Source organism: Acinonyx jubatus, chromosome A1, assembly GCF_027475565.1.
Source record: "Acinonyx jubatus isolate Ajub_Pintada_27869175 chromosome A1, VMU_Ajub_asm_v1.0, whole genome shotgun sequence".
Taxonomy (NCBI): domain Eukaryota; kingdom Metazoa; phylum Chordata; class Mammalia; order Carnivora; family Felidae; genus Acinonyx; species Acinonyx jubatus.
In genome coordinates, this window is record NC_069380.1 from 121,879,047 (window position 1) to 121,898,029 (window position 18,983).

The 18,983-nt window shown below is 38.4% G+C and overlaps 1 protein-coding gene across 1 annotated transcript in view; it reads left to right on the plus strand.

Moving 5' to 3' along the window:
• The window catches only part of SPINK5 (serine peptidase inhibitor Kazal type 5), a 76,254-nt gene that overhangs the window by 34,431 nt on the left and 22,840 nt on the right, over positions 1 to 18,983 (plus strand). The window contains exons 11-22 of the mRNA XM_027042039.2: positions 187 to 314; positions 1,563 to 1,644; positions 3,031 to 3,158; positions 4,659 to 4,737; positions 5,061 to 5,188; positions 7,796 to 7,844; positions 9,829 to 9,956; positions 11,790 to 11,877; positions 14,519 to 14,646; positions 15,293 to 15,359; positions 16,468 to 16,595; positions 18,163 to 18,265. Coding sequence (XP_026897840.1) covers positions 187 to 314; positions 1,563 to 1,644; positions 3,031 to 3,158; positions 4,659 to 4,737; positions 5,061 to 5,188; positions 7,796 to 7,844; positions 9,829 to 9,956; positions 11,790 to 11,877; positions 14,519 to 14,646; positions 15,293 to 15,359; positions 16,468 to 16,595; positions 18,163 to 18,265 — 1,236 coding nt within the window. The remainder of the gene's footprint in view (positions 1 to 186; positions 315 to 1,562; positions 1,645 to 3,030; positions 3,159 to 4,658; positions 4,738 to 5,060; positions 5,189 to 7,795; positions 7,845 to 9,828; positions 9,957 to 11,789; positions 11,878 to 14,518; positions 14,647 to 15,292; positions 15,360 to 16,467; positions 16,596 to 18,162; positions 18,266 to 18,983) is intronic.

Below are 18,983 nucleotides of genomic sequence, written 5' to 3' on the forward strand. Positions count from 1 at the left end.
CCTTCCTCCCTCTCTCCCTTCCTCCCTCCCTTCCTTTCTTCCTCAGTTCTTCCCTCCCTTTCTTTCCTTATTTTTTTCTATAATTTCTCTAACTTCAGTCTCCTGTCACTCAAATCCTCCACAGTATCTAAAATGTATAAACAGAATAGAGAACTATATCTAAAGTGTCTCATTTTCATTATTTAGAAACTCTGCAGTGAATATCAGCATCATGCAAAGGATGGAATACTTTTCTGTACCAGAGAAAATGACCCTATTCGTGGTCCAGATGGGAAAATGCATGGAAACCTGTGTTCCATGTGTCAAGCCTTCTAGTGAGTATAGAATGTCAAAGTGTCTAAAAGAACACCAAAGAGAGAAGGGAACTTACAGATGGTCTAATAGAACTAGCTACTTTCATAGATGGGGAAGCTGTGGCTCAAAATAGGGAAAGGAGTTGAATAAGTTGAATACTTACATAGAATGTTAGCAATAAAGCCAATAAAGCTGGGAACTATTTATTCCAATATGTCTGTTTCCCCGACATTCATTCTCTTACCACTGGAACATCCTGACAACCATGAGCTTGTGCAAATATCAGATTCTTCCCACTGCTGAAGCATCATATGTGAACCTGTTGTACAAGTTTGTGGCATCTCATCCTCTGGAGACGTTAGGGCCCAAAGTGAACACCTAAAGCAGAAAGTGATTATTAGAGTTAGTATTGCCCATGAAACAACCATGAACCCTTATAAAATTAAATATTACTATATATAATGTGACATTTCTCGATAAGTTAGAATTGACAGTTTGCTTTCAAAATTTGGAATTGCTCCCAGTTTATTTGATTGAGCTCAGATTAAGTAGTTGATTTACATTTCAAATCTATGGTCTTTTGTTTTGATTGACAGCCTTGTGTAATTGAAATGCCATCAGTTAGCTGTACATACTATGCAATTCCATTGTGCCAAGCAAATGTAAGCTCATTTGGTTTATCAATGTAAGAAAATTATTGGCCTTTTCCCACCACCCTATATTTTGTTTTTAGATAACACAGCCATGAGTAAGCAATACATGTAAGGTGAATTAATAAAGCTAGGGTGTGCACGATGTGATGGATAGACTACAGACTTAAGAGGAGAGAACTTGTTTAGTTGTAGTCCTGTCCTAAGATTATAGCCAAAACTGTCTCTGCCTCACTGTGAAACAAGGGAACCAGTCAATGTGCTTGTAAAGGCCACTTTCAGCCTCCAGGTATACTGTCACAATGGTACCAGTTTTGATACCTCCTCTGTGGACATTGATGACATTTCTTTTCTGACCTCAGGCAAGAAAGGTAATTTACAGAAAGCAAGTTTTCCAAATCCACAATCACTATATTTCTTTCAATGTTAAGCAAAAACTATGAAGAAGTTATGGTGCCTTACCATACTGGAGGCTATTTTGTTGTTTCTCATTGGTTTAGCGATAAAAGGCCAAAATTGCTCTTCCTAAAGAGGGAGGAGAAATTATCAATGCAGGAATGTGGACAAATAATTGCCTGTTTTTGGTCCTATGGATTCTTCTCGTTTTCTCTCATTCAGCCAAGCAGAAGCTAAAGAAAAGGAAAAGGCTGAAGATGAAGCACGAAGTAAAAGAGAATCTGGAAAAGCACCTTCATATGCAGTGAGTGGAACCCACCCAATGAGTCCTACTGGGCACTATAATTTGAACATATTTCAGAGTCTATAGGGTAGAAAATTGTCCTGCAAAAATTCCCAGGAAATCTTAACCCTTTCCTCTGGAGATGACATTGAGATGACTGCTATGGGTGCTTGATCCATTCTCACTGCTTCAGAGACTAATCCTGTACAATAAGAATAACTTCTTTGAAGTCTGAAAAAACTGACTTCTAGTACTGGTTTCACCAGTACAGACTGTGCTAGCTTTGGCAAACCACTTTCCAGAGACTCTACGTGTATATTTTCTACCTGCGAGTTTTGGAAATTTCACATCTGAGTTGGGATAAAAATACCTTCATTCTGCACACAGAAAGCCTGATTTTTATCCCTGAAATTTATAATATTTGTTTCCATAGCCTTTTATTAAGTTATTATCACGCATTGTTTTGGGGTTTTTTTCCCTTGGGTTGTGTGTGTGTGTGTGTGTGTGTGTGTGTGTGTGTGTGTGTGTATTTGAGAGAGAGCATACAAGTGGTGGAGGGGCAGGGAGAAGGGGAGAGAGGGAATCCCAAGTAAACCCCCCCCCCCTCAGCACAGAGCCTGATGCAGGGCTTGATCCCACAGCCCTGGGATCATGACCTGAGCCAAAATCAAGAGTTGTACACTCAGCTGACTGAGCCACCCAGGCCCCCCATCGCCTATTGTTTAGATGATGAAAGTCTCCTACTTCTCCCTCTAGGTTTTAGTCTTTCCCTTATCCAACTATCCTCCCTAACACAACTGAAGTTTCAAAATATTAATCTGCTTAAAGCCCACAAATGGCTCATCATTAACTGCAACATACACCTCAACCTCCTTAACTATTTTATTTGGCTTCTTACCTTCATTTAGAAATTCACGTTCTGCTATATGCCCATGTAGTTTACAACTTTGTTTCTCAATTTGCTTTAACAATCTAGTATGCGTATTCCCCAATTGTCTTCTTACCCACAAAATCCTGTTTGCTCTTCAGTCTCATACAAATTATTCCTGTCCCATGACATCTTCTCTGCTTTTCACAATCAGATCTCATGGCCTCAACCTCTGCATTCTCAGATTTTCTTGTACCTACATGTTTGCACTTATTTTATTCCATTTAGATTAAAATGGAGTTTACTTGCCCACCTCATTTATTATATTTTGACATCCTATTATGTTCTACTTGTTCCCATCTCTTAGCAAATGATGAGTTTTGTTTGTTGAACTGAATTCTACATGTGAGAGAAACACAGCTGAAATCCTGGAATCAAAGAAACATAACACTAGTTTCTGCCACTGTAGATGTTCCAGGATTCTGCTTGGAATAGGCATAAAAGCAAGTATCCCCAACTTGCTTTCTCTGTTTCGGCAGGAGCTGTGCAGTGAATACCGTAAGCTTGTGAGGAATGGAAGACTCCCCTGCACCAGAGAGAACGACCCCATCCAGGGCCCGGATGGGAAAATGCATGGCAACACCTGCTCCATGTGTGAGGTGTTCTTGTGAGTAGCGCTGTAGCTGGAAAAATGAGGGAGACTTTTGTCCTTTCTGCTTCATTTTTTAAATTTTTTAATGTTAGCTTTGTTGTATTTACTTCTTAAAAATTAAGTTGTGTTTTATTTCTTGTCAGTGGCAGTTTTGCACAATGTCATAATTATCAGAGAATAATTCCTGTTCTGTCCTCAGAGAGAGGCAGAGAGGTCCACGTGTAGCTCCTTCTCTTACCCTTTTAATGCAGTCTGTCTTGGTCTCTGAGGTCCAGTGTGTGCTTCAGCCTCACCCCTGTGTTGTAGGATTCTCTCAGTCATATCGTGTTCTTGAATAGAGGTCGGTTGTTCTCGTGAGGGGGAGGGAAGTTAGGAACCACCTATGTTGCCATCATGGTGATGTCACTCCTAACCAACTCCAAAGAATAATTCCTGCATATCAATCACTGGTTGAGTTCCTCTGGAAGTATACAGGATATAAAATAAGGATCTCACCCCTACAGATCAGGTTGTGAAGTCATCTAAAATCACACAACAAATCACAAAGCAAACATATCAGTATGCAAAATGGTACATTAGTCCATACACAGGACCTGGGGGAACGACTTGGAATAGGAAAGATGAGTATCTGGCACAGTGAACCCCTCCATGTGTTGACTTGTCAGCTGAAACAATCATGGTGAAGCCTACTCCATGCCCCTAACCCCTCAATTGTTCCATCTTGGTGACGAGGACTTTCCTTTATAGCACTAACCACAATTAGCATAGCTGTAAATTGATATGTGTGGCTATATGTTCAACATCTCTCTCTTCAATAGACAATTGTTGTTGTTATGGAAGGGATTCTAGAAAATGTAAGCACTGAGTCCAGATTAACTTTGTGTTCCTTTGTGAGAGCTCCACTTCAGCAGAAAAGCAAAAACATATTTAGAGGAAATGAATACAAACCATGTCCCCTGAGGACTGTTAAGACATAGCATACTTAGCAAGGGGAGAGTTATGGCCTTGAAATACCCAAGTATCTTTTGTTTTTAAATGTGGAATCAACACTGTAGGCTGTCTGTATGGATGAAAGTGGGAACAATGAGTTGAAACTCTGGAAGGGGTCCAGCTCAATGCCAAGAGCAACTTCCTAACAGTTTGAGGACTTCAGGGGTAGAATGACCTATGTGGGGTTTCACAGATGATGTAAGTAGAGAATTTACTGGCAGATTAAAGCAAAGCTAGATAGTAATGAGACATACTGAGTATTGAAAGTTGTGAGTACTGGAAGATTGGAAAACTGCAAGTGTCCTTGGGGCAGTGATCCATTCTGTCTGTCAGTTTTCTTACCTGTGGGGTCGTAATAGAAGTTTTACAACATGCAGTTGAGAAGATTTCATGGTATGAGCACGAGTTTAGGTACATAGTAAGAACTTACTAAATGTTAACTACAATAATTAACTGATATTTGAGATCACTTTCAATTTGGGCATTCTATGATCCTTACTGATCTCTTTCTATATTCTCTTTTAGTCAAGCAGAAGAAGAAAAGAAAAAGAAGGAAAGTGAGTCAAGAAATAAGAGACAATCTAAGAACACAACTTCCTTTGAGGTGAGGGAAACTTTTCCAAAAGTCAGAGGCATGTGGACCTGGGCTCCATAGATGGCATTCAGGAAACTCATAAATCCCCTGAAGCTGTAGGAAACGTTTGTACAGTTTGTGTTTGTTTACATGTGAGCATATACACACATGCATGTGTGACTATTTCTAGGTTAAGTGTTTATAACTTTCATCCTTAAAAAATAGTCATGTCTTCTAAGACCTATTCTAAAATAAGTCACTTGCTGATCCCCATTTGAGAAAAAATGCAGCTGTTTTGCCAGTCTGATCCAACCTATGTTCAAGACCTCGAACTTCCTTCCTCAATTTCACAGGAATTGTGCAGCGAATACCGCAAATTAAGGAAGAATGGACAGCTTCTCTGCACCAGAGAGAACGACCCCATCAAGGGCCCAGATGGGAAAGTGCATGGCAACACCTGTTCCATGTGTGAGGCCTTCTTGTGAGTAAAGTTCAGGACTGCTGATGGTGGGGGAGAAGGAACCGAGCGAAGTTTTCAAACATTTGTGAATAATCAGTTGTGAATAATGCATTTTTCTCTTCAGTACAGCAGTCATTTTGGGGTGTCACATTTAAATGAACTAAACACACACACACACACACACACACACACACACACACATTAAAATACAAAACCTAAAAGCAAGTGGAGAGCTTTCAGATGATGATGATGATTGCGATATAAAGAGATTTTAGAGAGAACTCAAGATCTTTGATTCAGAGAAGAGAATACTCTGTGGTAACCACACTAATTGCTTTTTAGTTACTTGAAGGATTATCAGCTAAAATAGGAAATGGATGAGATTACATATAAAATATCATTATGGTGCATGGCAGGTTTTAGGAGAGTGTTTTAGTTTACTACCTTTCTTCTTACTCATTCTGTGTGATCTTAAGAAGTAGAGTTAAAATGGATGAGAGCTATAGGGACACAGATTTGAGTGTAACACAAAGATGAACTTTGTAATATTTGAAATAGGTGAAGCCTGTTTTAGGAACAGTGGAAGTTGGATCCTTGTTTACAGGGGACTAAAGGGTAACTGTAGAATAAATGGCATGATGTATTTTCACAAAAAAAGAGTCTATGATATTCCTTAAGGCTTTGATCTTTGTCCCAAGAAACACTCCAATTGATTTGCTATAAACTCAGAATCTCTGAAAGGATTCATTCAGTCTTTCCCAGTAGAGAACAATATTTGTCCCATAGTGGTTGGGCATGGAAACATTAAAAACCTCTTAGATGGAAGTCAAGATGATGAACATATAATCATTATAACCAACATTTATTTAATGCATATCATCGACAAATATTTGCAAAAAGCTTTGCTGCCTAATCTCATTTGATCTTCAAGACAAACATGAAATAGATCTTTCTTACATTATCACAAGTTATAGATGACAAAATAAAGGCCCAGAGGAGTAGGGAAAGTTAGAAACATTAGTGCAGGAAAAAAAAAAATGAAGAAAATGATGTTTCTCACCCTATGGTATAGATAGAAGATAATCATTTAGCAATGCCATTATCAACTTCTAGTAATTATATTTGCCTGAATTTAGGCTTGTTTCAGTCTGTTTTTCTGTGTCTGTACATCAGTCTTTCAGTGATGAGGAAGGAATTCTGCCACCTAGTGGTCAGCTCTGCTGCTTCCTCTGATGATTTCCCAGGATGGAAAGAAAATGCTTCTTAAATATTTTAGTCAACTTAGACTCATGGCAAAGTTTAGGTCAGTTTCCATATAAAAAAGTATGAGAAATCTCATAATTTTGGAACTATTTTAGTACTTTTCTCCCATCCCTATAAAAATTCCTTATCAAGGGGACCCTGGGTGGCTCAGTCGGTTGGGCGTCCGACTTCAGCTCAGGTCATGATCTCGGGTCATAATCTCAGGTGTGTGGGTTTGAGCCCTGCTGACGGCTCAGAGCCTGGAGCCTGCTTCAGATTCTGTGTCTCCCTCTCTCTCTGCCCCTCCCCTGCTCATGCTCTGTCTCTCTCTGTCTCAAAAATAAACAAGAACATTAAAAAAAATTTTTTTTAATTCCTTATCAAAAAGAAATAAAGTTTTATTTATTACCTCATATTTTATGGGTATGTTAGCAAAGGCTGTTGCCTTTTTTGAGAATCCTTCTTCCCTCCATGGTCTCGTCTTGCAAACATTCATACCAAATGCAAACTGTCTTTTCACCTTTTAAGGAAGTTTAATTTGATCAATGGGAGCAAGCCTTATGTTGATTGAAACATAACCTAATTTTTACATATTATCTAAAACATTTTGCATTTTAAAATTAAAACTTCTTACATATTGTTTAATTTTTTTTCCGTCTGTACACCAGGATTAAATTGTGCTGTAGATTCAATTATGCTGAACTCAGTTTGCAGCCCTGTTAGTTATCCAGAATGGTTAAGATCCATCACCCCCACTTTATTTCCATCATATGCCTGTTTTGGGAGGATTGACTTGTAATAATAATTACAGTGATGATGACACCGATTGCTTTTGACAATCACTTTATCATGTACCGAATACTTATTCTACTTGTTTTACATGTATTAACTCATTTAACACTCACAACAATCCTATAAAACTAATTTCATTGCTACTTCTCTTATCCCTCCCTTCCCCTTCTCCATTTAAAGATGAGGAAGGCACAGAGAGGGTCAGACATTTCTTGTGATCCTTCTGCAGTTTGACTCCAGAGTCTGTCCCCTTAACCATGCTTGACTGCCCCACAGAAACCAAATATTACCAAAGTAGAAGGAGTTATCGCAGATGCAAAAGAATCCGTAAACAGGAAATATTATTGCAGCCTTTGCTGAGGAGCTAAATGGGTTTTACTCATGAAGGGACTTTTTCTTACAGACTATTATCTTGAGGTAAAGTGAATCATTTCAGTTTATTATCCACTAAAATGACAAACTGCTATGAGTGGATCTTTGGGGGTGTTTGAGACCTGTTAAAGCAACGGATGATCAACCTGTACACGTTAAGAATCTACTCTGTTAAGACCTATTTCTTCTTTTTCTCTCTTTTTCTTCCCCTGCTCCTTACAGTCAGCAAGAAGAAAGAACAAGAACAAAGACTAAAAGAGAAGCTACAAAGGTAATTTTCTCAGGACTGCTAATGCTATGCCTTGACATTTTTTTCTCCTTAAAGCATTCTAGATATCTCATTAGCAGAAATGTTTTCCTTTTCAATTGTCGTGCCTGAAATGAACAACAACAAAAACCCTGAAAAAAAGGTCTTGATTGGAAGTTTCCAGAGTATCAATTATATTGCATGATAATTCAAATTTTGAGTTTCATTTTATAAAAAGTAGAGGGTTAACTTACTTGTTAAGGTATATTCTCCATATTTGGCTTTTCTTAGATTTCTGTTGTCAGGCACAGATTATTAATATCAATTTTTACAATTTACTAATTTCAGTTTACATCATTCCAACCTCTATTATTTCAAATACACAGTTCAATGTCCCTATTGCTTTCATTAGTCCAATTTATAAAACAAAGTACACATATATTACCATATTTTATCTTTCTCACCCTCTAAACATGGAGAAAGTACTAATATTCTCATCCTAGTTAATAATTGTTAAATCCTTTGACTTTCTAATTATTCTTAATCTACTGTACATGATTAATTTTATAAGCAGCACAATAAAATCTGTCCATATATGATATTGAAATACTCTTATATAATGGCCATAAACAGGATTTACCTTTATGTGTTTTATTTCCTAACAGCTGCAAGGTGTAAGCCTACTATTTATTTGGGGGAAAGTTGACACAGTTTAAAAGTTGACCTTTAAACTGACTCACTTGCTCATTAACTTTCTTTCTGTTAGTTGGAGCCATCTTTTTATTTTAAACTGAACACTTGTTTTATCCATAATATCTGATCAGCTGCTAAGTCATCTTAGATTTTCCAAATGGTCCTAAACCATTTTTCCTTCTCTCTGCTTCTCTTGTACCTCTCCTGTATGAAATCTGCATCCCTCTGCTTTATCAAGTGACTCCCACAAAGGTGTCAGTTTCTCCAAGGGATCATACTTGTTCTCTCCTCCATATCTTTTTTTGAAATATGTCTTTATTTCTTAGTTTGGGCATCATTTTCTTTTCTTTCTCGGCCTTCTAAAGACAAATTGAGGTTTACCAATAATTTTTGGAGACTATATTATTATTTTAATTTTTTCTAGCTTTCTTAAGATTTAATTGACATATCACGTTGTATAAGTTTAAGGTGTCTATCGTGTTGATTTGGCACGCTTATATATTATAAAATAATACTCCCATACCATTACCTAACACTTCCATCACATCACAAAATTACACAAATACATTTCTTTTTTTATGGTGAGAACATTTAGGATCTAGTCTCTTAGCAACTTTCAAGTATACTGTATTGCATACTATTGTATCGTTAACTGTAATTACCACACTCTACATTAGATCTCCAGAACTTAATTCATCTTTAAATGGAAGTTTATAACTTTTAACCAACATCTCCCTATTTCCTCCACCCCACCCAGCCCCCGGAAAGTACCGTTCTACTTTCTGTTTCTATGAGTTCAGCTTTTTTAGATTACACATATGAGTGAGATCGTACAGTATTTTTTGTCTACCTCACTTATTTCACTTAGCAGAGTTCCCTCTAGTTTCATCCAAGTAGTTGCAAATGGCAGGATTTCCTTCTTTTTTGTGAAGGTTGACCAGTATTCTCAGTTCCTCCAAGAAGCCTCTTCTTCTAGGTCCATTGAACCCCCCTCACCTTTGATCATTCAGTTAATAGACTTTGATATGTAACACAACACAAACATACATTTTATATTGTTCTCTACCAATTTTGTCAGCCTTCTTCTGCACCTAGATTGTAAGCAGTCTCAGGGAAATGATGATGTTAAATATTTCCAGACCTGCTCTGGTGCCAGGACAATGCTGAGTTCGTGATGGAAGTTTTGTAAATACTTACTGATTTACTGCTACACATAATCACTCTTCCTTTTTCTTCTTACTCTGCATCACTTATTCCTCAGAATAGGCAAAGGAATAGTCAGGGTAAGAAATCATTCTCAGAAAATATTTTCCAGGAGCTCTGCAGTGAATTTCAGAACCAGGTGAGGAATGGGACGCTTATATGCACCAAGGAGAATGACCCTGTCCGTGGCCCAGATGGCAAAATGCATGGAAACAAGTGCTCCATGTGTGCAAGTCTATTGTGAGTACCTGTGCTCATCTGTTCTACTGCATCTCTTTATTATCCATCACGTCTGAGTCTCAGTTTCTTTAGAAATGTGTAGAATATATGCCATGGGTTGTGTGCTAGGTAAGCTGAAAAGCACATGGACAAGGCAGGAAGTAATATTGAATCACACAGTGACAATGTGATTCTCTATTCAGTTCTCTTTCTATCCTCTAGGTAAGTCATGGGAAAGTTTTAATTTAGTGCTGGTATGTTTGTAACACTTGATAATCATCATTCATAACAAAGAGGGAGCAGAAGTTTGATGATCTGGATGCAGTGATATCATTGGTCTCTCTCCCACCTCTGACATTTTATGATTCTGTGAATATATTCAAATATTGGCTAAGGAAGAACCAGTTGAACAGAGATCTATGAGGCCGGTGTGCAAGAACTGTTAGAATAACCTGAATGAGAAATGGAATAGAGAGAATTACATTTATCCTTTTAGGAACATTACCATGCCCAGGTGAGATAAATACTTTGATAAGTGGTTTAGTGTAGAGAGTAAAACCCCTAATAGGCAGGGCCATGTAATAGGTGTTTATTGAAATGTCTTCTTGTGAAGCCAGGTCCAGGGACTTTTTTTGCTGCTGTTTTGGTGAGTCGGACCTGAGCTCCATTGTGTGGAACAGTATAGGAGAAATTGATTATTACCTCCTCTGGTTCTCCTCCTCCTTAGATTCTTAGTCCTCTACAGAGTCTCACGCTAAAGTAAATGTTGAGGAAAATGTTTAATTTTTTTTATTATTTTTTTAATGTTTATTTATTTTTAAGACAGAGAGAGAGCATGAACGGGGGAGAGTCAGAGAGAGAGGGAGACACAGAATCCGAAGCAGGCTCCAGGCTCGGAGCTGTCAGCACAGAGCCCGACGTGGGGCTCCAACTCACAGACCGTGAGATCATGACCTGAGCCAAAGTCGGAAGCTCAACCGACTGAGCCACCCAGGAGCCCTGAGGAAAATGTTTAAATAGTATCTGTTGAAAGAGGTGCAAAGTTGATTTCTGTCTTGTAACTTTTTGCATGTCCTCGCCCAATCTCAGGTATATGCACATAGCTCCTTAAAGGAAAGGTTGACACACTAGGCCAGTAAGGCAGGCGATGGGCTCAGATTCAGGAAATCAAGGGTCTTCTCTTACTTGCTCATTTGTTCATTCTGTGGAGATGACCAGATATAATGTCATCCATGCTATAGATTTTCAAGCTTTGATAAGCTGTGTATCAGTAGAACATGGCAAGAATGCCAGAAGCTTAGGCTCTTGATCAACCTCAAAATGTTAGTTGTTGAATTTTCTTGGGCTTGGATCATTATTATACTTTAAAACGTGAATTCAACTTGAATATTAATGCCCTTAAAATAATATCTAAAGTTTTAATTTTATAGTGAAACGTGGTTTACTTTGACTAGGGCCCATCATCTGACTTGGTATCACCTCTGCTTTGATCATTGATATGGTTGTTATTTACACGGGAAGAGTTGCACAGTTTAGAAAAATCAAGGCAATGTGGCTTGCCTAAAGTCAGATCACTAAAGTCACTGACTGATAGAAAAAGACTACATGAGGGTCACATACTGATAAAAAAAAAAAAATGCTAGTTTTATTTTTTTAAGGAGAATTGTAAACTACTGAATTATTTATTTTTTATTATTATTGTCTGCAAAGTAATAGCACCTCTTAGACTGGATAAATTTGTACCGAAGAGTGAATCTGACCTTGTCTCGAAGATCCTCATTCCTTTTTAAAATACATTACCAAAGAGAATCGAAAACTGTACTTAGCTTGTATCTTCTTTATTTTTGATTGCAGCAAACTTGAAGAAGAAGAGAAGAAAAATAATAGCAAGGAAGGAAAGGAGAAAGTAGGAGCTGAGAAAGTGAAGAGAGAAGCAGTCCAGGTAGTTGTTTCAGGCCATCAGAGCCACATAACTGTTCCATTCTCTACAGGCAAGCCTCCTGCTCCCACCTCCTTATCCCATGTCCTTAGTAACTTCTCGGACTGAGGACATGTATTGGATTCTCGTGTATAAGGAGATCTCTTCTTCCTATTCAGTTTATTCACTCCAAGTATGATTTAGTTGCTTGTGCATTTGAGAAGAAGTCAATCACCATTTTCTCCACTTACCATGTGAATTGTAGTATCCCAAAAAAGAAGCATATACAGATTGCTATCTTGTATGAATGCAAATCAATAGAGGCAGATTTCAAAGTTTTCTCCATATCTTTTTATATAAGCACGTTTAGTTCAAAACAAATAAAATAAAAAACAAAACAAAACAAATAAAACCTAAATTTTAATCCCAATTAATTATCTGTGAGATTTTGGGAAAATTACTGAACAGCATTTTTGAGCCTTGGGTTTACATTCTCACGTAATGATGATGATGATGGTGATGACTATTAATTATTTAGTTGCTGGCATATGTCATGTGATATAACAGTTTTATGTCTGATCTTTGTAGTAACCATTCAAAGTATGTGATTGTTATCTGTATTTTATAGACGAGGACTCAGAGGCTCAGATAAGAAGTTAGGAAATATATATAGTTAAAAATTTGAGAGCTAGCCATTGGACCACACGTTCTGGCTTGAATGCCCATGATGCGCCTTAGATTTTGCACCTTATCACCATTTGTATCATTTTTACAGGATGTGTCTCAGATCTTCATTGTTCCTCTCCTGTGTCCTTTTCTAATTTGGAAGACCTCACTCCTTAGTGTTCTCTCTGCTCTCATCTTTATTTCCTACAATCTACCCTTAACTCCAAAACCAAAGCAGTTTTGCAAAACATAAGGCAATCTGTGCCACCCATGGCTTCTAACTTACTCAGAGTAAGAACCAAGGCCCTCTTAGTGGCTTATAATCCCACCCATGATCTGACCTCCGCCACCTCTCAGGCCTCATTTCCTATTTTGTACCCATTGCTGCCCTTGTGCCAGCCCTACTGGCCACCTTGTTGTTTCTCGGACATCCCAAGCATTAATTCAAGGTATCCCATCTCATGGACTCAGTCACCTTGTGGTTAAAGACCTGGGCTGAGACTGTCAGGGCTCAAATACTGGCTGTCTCCCTACCAATAAGGCAGACAGTTAACATTTTTGCATCTTAGTTTCTTCACTTATAAAATAATAAACTATATTTATGTATATTATTTTTATGAAGTCCCAAGGAACTTACCCATATATAACAGCACATGTCTTAAGTCTTCAATATTATACACACAATGAACTTTACTTTCTATATGGTTTTCCTCATACTCAGATATGATTGTCCTTGTCTTCTATCTGTCAAAATTCTGGCCACTTTCCATGGCTCGGAATAAGTATTAGCTGCTCTCCAAAGATTTTCCCCATTTATACAATATACTTAATAGCTCTATCATCTATTATGCCAGAAATTTTCCTTTATTTCTCAATTATCTCATTCTTTTTATTCCAAGTTATAGATGGTTCTATGCATTTTCTTCAAAGACTCTAAACACTCTGTATTTGCTTTTTATGATTGCTCTAACAGATTATCACAAACCTGGTGGCCTAAAGCAAAACAAACTTCCTGTCTTTGGTTCTTTACATTAGAAGTCTGACCTGGGTCTCAGTGAACTAAATCAAAGGGCTGGTAGGGCTCTGTTCCTTTCTGGAATCTCTAGGGGAGAATTTGTCTCTTTGCCTTTTCTTACTTCTAGAAGCAGTCCATGTCCCTTCCATTATCTTCAAAGCCAACAACATCACATCTCTGACTGTTGTTCTACAGTTGTGTTTCCCTCTCCATCTCTTCTGTCTCACTCTTCCTATTGTTAAGGACTGACCCTTACAGTTACATTGGACATACCAGGATAATCCAGGAGAATCTCCCCATCTCAAGGTTCTTAACTTAATTACACCTGCAAAGTTCCTTTTGCCCTGTAAGGTAATATGATCACAGGCTCTGGGTGTTAGGACTTGGACAAATAGGAGGGATGGGAGCTGTTGTTCTGCCAACCACAAATTTTTTACAAAAAGAACAATAGATAATTCTTTCTTTCTTTACTTCTCTTTCTTTCTTTCTTTCTTTCTTTCTTTCTTTCTTATTTGTATTTTTTTAGAGAGAGAGAGTGCAAGTGCAAGTGGAGAAGAGGGGCAGAGAGAGAGAAAGAGAATCTTAAGCGGGTTCCATGCTCAACATGGAGCATGATGTGGGGCTTGATCCCATGACCGTGAGATCATGACCTGAGCAGAAATCAAGAGTCTCAACTGACTGAGCCACTGAGGCACCCCTGCTCAATTCTTCTTTATGTATCTCACAGTATCTAGCCCAGAATAATATTTGAGTTGAATTGAAGGTTTTCTAATGAACTAAGTAATTGTAATCTTATACTCCAGATAATGCGTGACCTTAAAAAGTCCCTAAAAAGCATCTTGGCTAATGTTGACCTTCTATATCACCATTTTGATGTATCTGCTATGTTTGGGGGCGTTGTATCATAGGTTTTATAGGGGGTAATGTAGAGGAAGTTTTCCAGTATTTAGTTACCTGATTCTTAAATCCACCCTCATTTGGCAGGAGCTGTGCAGTGAATACCGTAACTATGTGAGAAATGGACGACTTCCCTGCACCAGAGAGAACGACCCCATTGAGGGCCCAGATGGAAAAATGCATGGCAATACATGCTCCATGTGTGAGGCCTTTTTGTGAGTAGAACCGCAGCCACTGCTGCTGAGTGTGAGAGAAGATAGGCCTGGGACAGGCAAGGGAGGTGATTTTGAAGGTTTTCTCTAGGAGGTAGATATGGAAGCTATCTTTGCGTTATTTTCAAGGATTTACAATTAAAAAGCCATATCCTTAGCACATTTCTTTGAGGTGTTCTCAGTGTTCTAAACTGTACTTGAATTGTTCCAGGGAGTACTATGTGCTAAGGGCAAAGTCCCCCAGAGTTAATGGCATACAAGGACTGAGAAATCTGTTCTCTGCTTACATACTACCATGAATAATCCAAAGATGTGATCGTTAGGTGCTAACAAATGGAACATTTGCTAACATCTAGTAAATATTTTCAAGCATCCTCATTGCTTTCTGGGGAGAAAAACCATATCTTTATTTTCCAGAAAAATGTAGTGGTAAATTTGCTTACTGGTTTGCTATGACATGTGTGTCTTATTCTTTAAGCAACATTAAACACAGAAAACAATATGGACAGGTGTGCGTTTACTCTCCTACTCCCAAGCTGAGTTGGTAGAGGTATGGAGGTAATGGGATATTTCTATCTAGAGAGAGTTCCCATTTAGGATAACATGTACTGGGTACTAGGAATGATTCTTCTCCCTCCCCCTCCTGCAGCCAGCAAGAAGCAAAAGAAAAAGAAGAAGCTGAATCCAAAGCAAAAGCTAAGAGAGAAGCTGAAAAGGTAGTTGTCCTGGAAGTTTAATACCACACTGAAAGATGAGGTTTTGCAGTTTCTCTGTAAAAATAACATGCAATTACTGAAAGCCTGTGTCAGAGAACTCAAGGTTCATCGAGTCTAGGAATTGATACAATTTTCTTTAAGGATCAAATAGTAGATATTTTAGGTTGTGGCCATCCAGTCTCTGTCACAACTCTGCTGTTGTAGCTGTAAAGCAGCCGTAGATGATATGCAGACAAATGGGCATGGCTATGTTCCAATAAAACTTTATTTATTTAAGGAGGTGGTGGGCCAGATTTTGCTTACAGGCCATAGTTGGCAAACATATGATTTACTTCATTCCTGAGTTTTAAATGAAGGTTTAAAATCCAGAGAGAAGGAAGAACTTGCTTACAAAGGCAGTGGGACTATTGGTATCTGAATCCACATCTTCATATTTCAAAGTACTCACAGTTAAAAAATGGAAACAAAAGAATTGTAACCTAGACCTCTGGACACCAAATCTAGCATTACTCCTAACCCACCATGTAGTTTTCGATGACCACATTTGGTGAAATCAGTTGTTTTCCTTGCTTTACCTTTATTTCTGGTGACAGCATTTGGGGGAAAATAAAAATAATACATTGGGTACACTAGGATAATCTAGGATAACATTTTCTTGGCTTCAAAAAGACTGATTCCAAGTGTATTTTTTCAAATTTGTGGTCATTTCCTTGCCCCCATCAAAAACGAGTCTTATGTGTGATTGCAGATTCAGTCTGGATTTGGGGATTACACCTCAAGGAAAAAGGAAAAGAAACCTCTTTTTAAATCGTGTGTGTTTAGGGGAGGGTGGGTGATGGGTATTGAGGAGGGCACCTTTTGGGATGAGCACTGGGTATTGTATGGACACCAATTTGACAATAAACTTCATATATTGAAAAAAAAAAAAGAAAGAAAAAATAAATAAATAAATCGTGTGTGTTTAGTAGGAATTGATTGAAAAATTCAATCGCCAGGAAAAAATATATCTATAGGTCATTTTTTGTTGTTTCTAGGAAGCACTTAGTAGGAACCCAACAAAGTAATTTATCAGAAAATACCCCTACTCTTGCCCTTTCTCCTCCTTTAGGATACATGCAGTGAATTTCGGAGCCTTTTGCAAAATGGAAATCTTTTCTGCACACGAGAAAACGATCCCGTGCGTGGCCCAGATGGCAAGACCCACGGCAACAAGTGTGCCATGTGTAAAGCTGTCTTGTGAGTACACAAATGAAGCCCCTGCTGTGAGCTGGCAGATATGGTGGAAGGCAAAGAGCCAGGATAATAATATACATTGTGTTTGTCCTTTCTTTACATATAAAAGGAGCAAATTATTATCTGTAGAGCATTTTTAGGCAAATCTTCCTCTATAAAGGCCAAGATTTACAATTCTAGAAATAGACAATATATCTAGGTTGTTATATTCTCTCCTAGTTCTGGGGTAGAGCCTACCTATTAATAGATCACAACATCTTTCTTGGTAAAATTTTAGGTCCTTTGCTGTCAGATGGATCCCTTCTCTAGATTATAATTACCACTGGGAATATAATACACATATTTTGCTATCAGTCTAACTCTTCTACCTACATTTTTTAAAATATCACATTTTTCACAGAATGAAAATAAATTCTTTATACAAAGCTCAGAAGTACACATAAAATATTTAACTCATTTAATAGCCATTTACTATCTACAATGTACAATGTGAATAATGATTGTTCATAGATGGATTAAATAATCTTCTCAGAAATCATATAGTTGACTAAAGATTAGACATGGGTACAAGTTAGTAAAATATGAGGGAGGAACTGCTAAATGAAAAATGATGTGTACAGTGTATTCTGGTACTTCAGGGAAGAGAGAGTTAATAGGAAGTTTTATGGGGGAATAGAACTGGTCTTTATAATTTGGATAAGATATGAACTGTACAGGAAGGAATGAGAGGGGCAGAGGGCAACAGCATGGGTAAAGCTCTGAAATTAAGAAAACAGTAATCTGAACAACAAAGAGCAAGTCATGTAGTTTAGTTAGAACTTAGCCACTTTGTTGGCTTTGAATGCCAGATCAAGGATTTTGAAGTCAATGCTATACATAGTGGGAAGCTGCTATGTCTTTTCGCGGGTAAGAGAGTAAGTGGCATAAAAATGGTTCCTTTGGGAAGATTCATACGTCACCAATAAAAAGGGGGGGAAGAGAAGGAAAAGACTAAGATTCAGAATGCTACTGGTGATGGTAGGGGTTTTCAGGAATCCAGGAGCCACTAGATCTCATCAGAGCCAGAGGAATAAGAGGGAAGGTGAATGGATCAACATGGGAGATGTGAAAACAGTGTCACAGTGTCAACAGCCATGGGGGTTGCAGGGAAGGGGACAGAGATGGCTCTAGTGTTTTCTTCTTCATGGAAAGTAGAGAATCCAGGAGCAAGGACACATTTGGTGGAGGAGGTAGTTCTTGTTGGACCTCTTGAATATGAGGTGTTTGAGAAGAATCCAGCTGGAGAGTCACAGTGAGCATTTAGGAAGTGGTAGTAAACCGCTCACGTGGCCTTGCTTGTGTTTGTGTACATGTTGGTTTTCCTCTACAGTAGTGAGAGCTCTTCTAGGCAGAAGGACTCCATGTAATTCGTCTTTCTATTTTCAAAGGAGGGCCTGCAACATAGTGGATGTTCAGTAAATGCTGGTGGATTCTGTACAAATCTATTTGGGTCACACGATGAGCAACTCACAGAAATGGGCTCCGCTCTCTGTAATCTGTTATTCCGTACTTCCCCCTTTCTAATTTCCAGCCAGAAAGAAGATGAAGAAAGAAAGAGAAAAGAAGAGGAAGATCAGAGAAACGCTGCGGGACATAGTTCCCATGGTGGTGGTGGCGGAGGAGGGAAGGCGCAGGTGAGAGGACCTCTAATTTCCACGACCAGGGTGGACGCAAGTATCTGACAAGAGCACCGTGGCAGAGCCTGGCATAAAGGGGAATGAATGTCAGGCTGAGTTTGAAAGCATTCTCTGAAGGACAGGGGAGTTTCCCCTTGAAACTTCAGGGTAATATCTCAGCAAATTTTAGTCTCTCTATGGCTCGTTTTGATTTCTTTAACCCTGGAAATAATGAACATGATGACCTCATCCCAGTCTCCTGACCCCTTTTTATATAGTGTAGCTCTCAGGCCATTAATTGATCATAAGACTGTTAGGTGGTATAAACATGGAGATAGTCCTCAGCAGCATCACATGCTCTTTGTTTTCTTCTATTATTCTCTTTCCTTCGATAGGGTCACTTTTTCAGGGCATTTTTTCTGTTGATCCAAGGCAGCATAATATGGTGAAAGAGCATGGTTTTCAGACCCTACAACCCATTATGCAGCATTGAATAAATTACTTCATGTCGCTGAACTCTAGCTTCCCTTATCTAGCAGTACTCTTACAGGGACAAAATAAAATAATTTAGGCAAGTTTTTAGCACATTTTCTGAGACATTTTTAAGAGTCAGAATGACAGTGTTGCCTATAAACCCAGTCCTTGGGCCTGTGAACACTACTGCATAAGATTACAGCTGCTTGATTTCACTTCTTACGACCTTAGGATATCAAGATCCTCTCTTTGCTTCCAGATC